Genomic DNA, 7,022 nt, shown 5'->3' on the forward strand with positions numbered 1-7,022 from the left:
CCTATGTAACTCCTTCAAATAAAAATCAACCTATATTCGCAGTCATTTAACCTGTAATTCGTAATGTTTGTTTCTCACGTTACGTTATACCAGTTCCACGTTGCAGGTCGGTAGGTAGCTTGTACGGCGGCAGCGGTGAAAGCTGTTGAACTAAGACAATGTACTGCTTTTGTGTTGCTGCAACCGCCATTAAGAAATACCAGCCACATAAACGCAGCAGCTACTGCTGCTGCGTTCGAGCGATGTCGTTTCGTGTACAGGTGGCGCCATTGTTGCGCTACTCATGACGCAATCGCAGCTAAATTTAGCCTCGCACGTGTATCAGAAAGAAAGGCATAGAAAGGCATAGCTCGGCAGTACAGTTGTCCACCCAAGCGGGAGTGGTCGCGTAAGGGAGCTCACTCAGGTTTAATACATCAAACTCAAACCTGTGCTCATCAGGAGTTATAAGGTTTACAAGTGTGCAAATATTTCTTTCCAAAACATTTGACGCTCGCTTAGCTATGGCGCCATGCGTTCGGCACGCACGGTCCATAAATGGCGTGGAGAGACTCGAGCAGGAAGTCAGAGGGATGCTAATATAACTTCGTGCCCTCCACCTTTGATCACGGTGGTCAGTCATTATCCTGCCGCGTGTTTAGATGGTACAGTTTTCGAGCAGCGATCGAATGAAGCAATCGAAGCTAAATTTAGCCTCTCGCGCCGCGTTCCCAGAGGCGTTGCTCGGCAGTACGTTTGTCCATCCGACCAGGAATGGTCGCGATTGAGAGAGCTCATTATGCCATAGCAGGTATCATTAATCAAACACAAACTGGTGCTCATCGCGAGTTACAAGGCCTAGAAGCGTGCAAATTGGTGCAGAAATTTCAAGCTTGCTTGGCTATGGCCCCTCTTCGTTTGACAAGTACGGTCGCAAAGGTAGCATGAAAAAGCTCGGGCAGCGATACCCTTGGTACTCCCCTTGGTCACAGCGAAACGTGCCCTTGTTCATAGGGTGCGCGAGCACAGGAGATTGAGGCAAGCGCGGGACCTCCAACCATCTACGAGTGCGTTGGGCTCGAGCGGCGTAGGGCATTCACGGGCGCCATCAACGAAAGGTCATTTTTTTACAGCGTAAGCTGTTATGAGCTCATTCTAATAGCCGCTTCGGTTCGCGATGGTGTCCGCCGCCGCCGCCGCCGCCGCCGCCGCCGCCGCCTCCACCGACGGCGTCCGGCGACCGTAACCGCTATCGCTGAAAATGCGAAAAAAGTACCCGGTTCCCGCCGGGATCGAACCCACGCCCGCTGCGTGGTGAAAGTTTTCCCTAGTGTTTTCACGCTGCTCTTGCAAAATCGTGACGTCTGTTCGTCACATACAGCGAATGTCCTAGAGTCTTTTACTACAGTTTCTTTTAAAAAAAGGACCAAGAAACATTCAAAATGCTTCAGAGAACGATTATGGAGTGCGTCACTACGCACTCCATAATTTTTCCGTGATTTGGGCTGTTCCAGGAGCATAAATGAGGGTCAATGACCATCCTCGTTTCGGCCAACCTTGAACCAGTCACACTTACGAGATTGCCGAAAAGGTTCAGCAAAACATTGGTGAGAGTAGTCGCTACCCAAATGACAAGATGTCAGAAGCTGCTGGCCTGCGTTGGAGCTCATGCGAGTAGATTCTGAGTGTGAAATTGGGCTTGAGACACGTTGCCGCGATGTTTGTTCCTCGCGTGCTCACAAAGGACAAAAACACAAAACAAAGATAATTCGCTCGATTTTGTGCCAGTAGTTTAAATATCATGCTGAAAGTGATCAGGCCTGTTTTTGAAGATTATTACGGGTTACGAAAGCTGGTCCTATGTGTATGAACGCCAAAGAATGCAAGTTACGAGTCAGTTGATGCTTCTTTCCTGACGAGAACCGAAAATATGCGACGAATACGCTCGTGTGAAGACGATGATCATAGTTTCTCTTCTTTATCTTCTTCAGCGTTCTCGGAATTATCCAGAAGGAACTTGTTTCTCCTTGACAAACTGTCAATCAGCAATTTTACTAGGGAATAGTAAGGCGATTAAGGAAGAATTTGCGAGGGAAATACGCAAAATTTTGGAATGGGGGTGATTGGTTTCTTCATCATAACACCACAGGTCACGCTGCTTTTGTAAGGACGGGGTATTTGGACTCTTATGAACGAGCCGTAGTTGACCACGTGCCCTATTAATCAGATTACGCTGCCTGTGATATGTTTTCTTTACTTGAAAAAAATTGATAAATAAAGGAGATTTACCACTGCGCACGAGCTGAAGACAACTTCGCAGAGGCCACTTGACTGCATCAAACTGGAGGAGCTCCAGAGTTGCTTTGAACAGTGTCAGAAAAGGTTGGACAAGTGTTTGTTAGAGATTATTTGAGAGACACTAAGTGTTTTTTGTCCGAAATATTTTTTTTCTTATGAAGACAGTCAGTATTTCTTTTTTTAAAGGGGTGGGGGGGGGGGGGGGGGGGGGGTTACCCGAGAAAATTAAAGGAAGGCGATCTCAGAAAGTTGAAACATCTTACGTCATCTGTGCAGCATGATTGTCGCAGCATACGGTTTTTCTCCATGTCGAGAGTTCAATCTAGGTTCTTGAACGTATAGCTCCTCGTGACGTCGATCTGCCTGCATCTTTGTGTACGATTTGTGTCATGATCGTCCGGGTCACCCTCGTAGTCGAGCATCTGCCGCTGTTCTAGCTACGGCCCCTAAAGGTTTAATTTGAAAGGCCCTCTAACATTTATACATTGCATTTAAGAATAAACGCAGCTATGCTTGTACTTAGCCTCGTCGAATATGTTATTATGGAGGACAATATAACTAAGTGCACTTGTATAGTCTTCATAAAAAGCACAGAGGCCGAAGAGGCGCTTGAGTTTTCAGGAAGGCTGATAGTAGTGTTCTCGCTAAAACTTTAATATTGTGCTTCTCAATTTTTGTAAGAGAGGAGCTGTATCTGCCTGATATCACAGTCTTTCACCCACATATGTCTACCATCTCTGAAGAATGGAGCAGGGTTTTTAAAGCATATTGAGTAGAATCTAGGAGCTTAGAACTCCGGGAATTGACTTCAGAAAGGTCAGAAATAATATAATGCGCTGATTTTATGCATTTATGCTAAGTGATAACGTTAAATGCTTACATAAAGTGAAGGTACAATGGCCCCTAATGTCCACGTCATCAATCTTTTCACAAGTCCTTTACTTCGCCCTCCCCCCCCCCCCCCCCCCCCCTCCCGGCAAACTTTCTCCCAATTAGTGAGACCCCCCCCCCCTTCCCTTTAGTTTATGAACGAATAAAACATGCGTTCGACAATAATTATATAAACTTCACGACAAGTTTAATTACGCCATCTATCCGCAAAGTAGCCGGTAAGTAGTCAATCTTAGCGGGCTGAAGGGCAACTATAAAGCGTGTTGTGTTTGTGTCATCACAGGCCCGCTTAGACCTCGACATTAAAAGACGGGGACGTCAAAAAAACGTCCTGTAATAGGGGTGGGGTTGAGGATACTTAGCTGTCAACTTCCCCTAAAGTTCACTGGTAAAATCCACAAATGGCATTGTCCTTGACATAACCTTGAAACTTGCCTTTAGCCCATGTTATGGAGAAATCGGTGGGAACAACTGTCATTATGGCACCGGCAGGGCCTCTGCATATACCCTCTGATCATGGGGAAATCGGTTCATTAAATAGAAAAACTCAGAATTCTTTCATGGTACTTTTTTCAACATAGCGGCGAGCAAGTTGTTTTTCCTTGCAAAGAATGACGGCCTAGCAGAAGCCGAGGTTCCTCCATTCAAGCACATCAATTTGTCATTGAGGTTTTGTTTGTCCATCACAGTACACAATAAGGTCCTCAATCACTTTTCATTTGTTCCTCTTGCTGACGATTACGCGCCGGTCTGTCGGTGCCAACAGCAATGTTGTGCCGTCGGTTCGCGTGGGGTCGTAAACCTCGCCAGGCGGCAGGCTCCAGGTCGTGCGCTGCATCAGCCTGACGAGAACGTAAAAGAGAACGGTGGGCACGAGCTTTTCCGCAACGCAGCTTCGGGGGCCCAGTCCGAAGGACAGCAGCGCGGGCTTGTCCTTGGTGGACAGCGCACCCGTCAAGCCGTCCAGGAACCTCTGGGGCTTGAAGGAGCACGGATCTTCCCATAGGTTCGGGTCACGGCCACATTTGAATACGTTGTAGAGGAGAATAGCGTTCTCGGGTATTAGTACACCCCCTGCAAAGACGAAGTATGACTTCTGTCAGCAGTGTCATTGGTTATTCTCTGCGAAAGAGATATGCTCTGACATGGTTTCCTTGTGGACGAAAAAATAATTAGTTTGATTTAGTTTGTAGATTCTTGCAAACTCTACGTACACTGAGTGTTTGCGTTTAGGACTGCTAAGACGTGTGGGCGTATAATTGGGTTTTTGTTGAAGTGTGTGCATGAACTTCCATTATTAACGCGAGAGCACTTGACACGCTTCGGTGGGTTAGAATCTACGGTGGGTTAGAAGGCTAGCCGACTGGAAGGCTAGCCCACTCGCTGTTGCCGTTGTCTCTGCTGCCTCTCGCGTAGACGCGAGAGGCAGAAATAAGGAGAATTCGTTCACTGCTGCTGCCGCTCATCCTCACTCTTGCGTTCTGACAGCGAATGTCCGCAGTCTTCCAGTAAAGATGTGTTTATGTTTGTCTGTGCTTCCGTCACACCGTGCTTTTTAATATGGCAATAAATTTCGTATCAGCGACCATAGCAGAAATAAAAATTTGCTTAGTAAGCGAATGTTTACAAGTTTACACGGTAAATAAAACTACTATCCTGATTTGGTATAGTTGAATAATAATTATGTATATAGCTGTCGAGCACAGCGTCTCAATGTGTCGCATGAATGTGCATGCGTTGCACGAAGCATGAGTGGGATAAAATGGCATGCTCCCGCTCGTGAAGCACGCGACAGACAATTATAAGTCTGTAGTAGAATGAATCACTGCCCAAGCTCTGAGCTGTGACGCACAAGCAAGTCGTCTCAACGAGCTAATTAGTTGGCGTTGGCGCGAAATAAACATACATGCAGTCGTTGCTTGACGGCAAGCCACACATCGGGTGCTGAAGGAGAAACCTCAGAAAATGTTGTGGCCTGGCGGTTAGAGGATCTAGCATGGCTGCTGTGCTGAGAGTGAGAGGTTCGATCTCACAATCGTAAACTTGAAGTTTGTTTTTTATTGAAGATGTGAGATGAGTGGTTATTGCTCGTTGTGAGGCCCGATGTAGCAGCATAGCAGATGACCGAGCGAATCGAAGCGAGTGTCAAAATGTCGCGACGTTCCTGCTCGCATGTGACCACTTTCTGCAACGTGACCCCATGACACAGTAACCTCCCCGGAAACAAAACCAAACCTTCCTCCTGATGAGCTACTGTATTAAAAGATTTCGGCCGCTCTGAGGCTTGCCAGTATGTTCTTTCTAGAATTTCAAGGTCGCAGAGCTCCAGTTGACGTAAAAAAATGAGAATGAGAAGGCAAAGATATTATGTCACTACTACTCCTTTAACTACTCTAAATCTGGATGCGATGCGCACAATTTTCCTTCATTGTCACCCTATGCATGAGCAATCTCAAGCAATATTCGTGTTGATGCACCGCACAGTTCCCAACTTCAATGTCGTTCAATGTTTATGTTTATGCTGTACACCGTTCACGAGCTATGATGAAATGTGAACAGCCATTCGTGCGAGTGCGCACTCTGAGACGCCGACGCTGTGATGCCATGAGGCCGAAGGCGAAGTTTGACGTTCGTGGTGAGGAGAGGTCTATGGAGGTGTATGGAGAGGTGAATGGTGAGCAGAGGTGTATGCATAGAGAAGTACGACGCGAAAGACGCTGACGAGGTGACAGCACCATGGAAACTGGAGGGCGCACGTACTCTCGCTAACGTGCTATTATCTGGGAAAGCTGCTTGGCACTGATTCAAGATAAATGTGCATGCGATTGCGGCCTAATGAATACAGCAAAAAAATGTTAAAGCATCGGGCATTTGTGCTAGAATTTCGATCATCAAGCACGTCATTCTCTTATTTTCGCTGTGTGAGCTATTCGGCAAAACAGCAGCGGTAACAGCAGCCACTGTCAGTAAGGTACGGAAGGATTCGCTGAGAAAGCTTCGCTGTAAGATAGGCTTGCATGGCGGCTAAGCAATTCATCGTAGTAATGCTATAGATCATTATAGACGTTATAGATCATTATAGCTATAGACGCGGGGGGTGGAGGTGAGTTTGCAAGTGTGGTGATACAGAGCCATTTAGGCGCCCGCACATTTCTGGGCACATCAAGAACGTCGCTTTTCATTTGTTGGTGTTTCTACCCCACGCACGGACACACGCACAATCGACTACTTCTGTAATAATGAATATACGCTTGCGCACTTGCCTAACCATTCGTCATGCTGCACTCGGCGAGGCAGCCCTAGCAGGGCGGGAGGGTACAGCCGCAGGGCTTCCAGGATTCAGGCCATTGTGTAGGGAAGTCTATCTCTGTCTTGCATGGTTGGCCGCCTCTCACCTGTAAGGAGCACATTCGCACAGTTGACAACTAGCGCCTAGTCTTTCGATACTAACCTGAGCTTATTGCTTGATCGTAATTGCAGTGGACTGTCTATTTACAATGCACCTCAAGCAGGCCACTTTTCTCGCCAATTTCAGTTGCACACTGTATGAACGCTCAAGTACCAAGCATCCCAGGAACTGACCTAAAGACCACCGCCCGCCTTGAAACGGAAGTACTACTCATTCTTTAGAGGTATCTCCCCACCGCGAGTTAAAAGGGACACGCGATTGCCCCACACTAACTGTCTTGCCGCAAGGTTTAGCGATTGCGCACAGAGATAGCTCCGACAAGCACATATCACATTTCTCAGGTCGCCTCTTTGTATTGCCAAATACAAATGACTGAATGAAAGAGGCTCGAACGCTATGACAAGTGCTTCGGCGAAAAACCTTAAGGAGCCCATGACAGTTATTC

General features: G+C 47.0%; 1 protein-coding gene across 1 annotated transcript; it reads right to left on the minus strand.

The window, feature by feature from the left end:
* Nucleotides 1-3,883: 3,883 nt before the first annotated feature.
* Nucleotides 3,884-6,446, minus strand: LOC119440709 (cytochrome P450 1A2-like). Its single transcript, XM_037705594.1, has 2 exons — nt 6,437-6,446; nt 3,884-4,242 (listed from the first exon to the last, which is right to left on the minus strand). The coding sequence occupies exons 1-2, from the start codon at nt 6,444-6,446 to the stop codon at nt 3,884-3,886; spliced, it is 369 nt and encodes a 122-aa protein (XP_037561522.1).
* Nucleotides 6,447-7,022: the final 576 nt, after the last annotated feature.

Source organism: Dermacentor silvarum, chromosome 2 (genome assembly GCF_013339745.2).
Source record: "Dermacentor silvarum isolate Dsil-2018 chromosome 2, BIME_Dsil_1.4, whole genome shotgun sequence".
Taxonomy (NCBI): Eukaryota; Metazoa; Arthropoda; class Arachnida; order Ixodida; family Ixodidae; genus Dermacentor; species Dermacentor silvarum.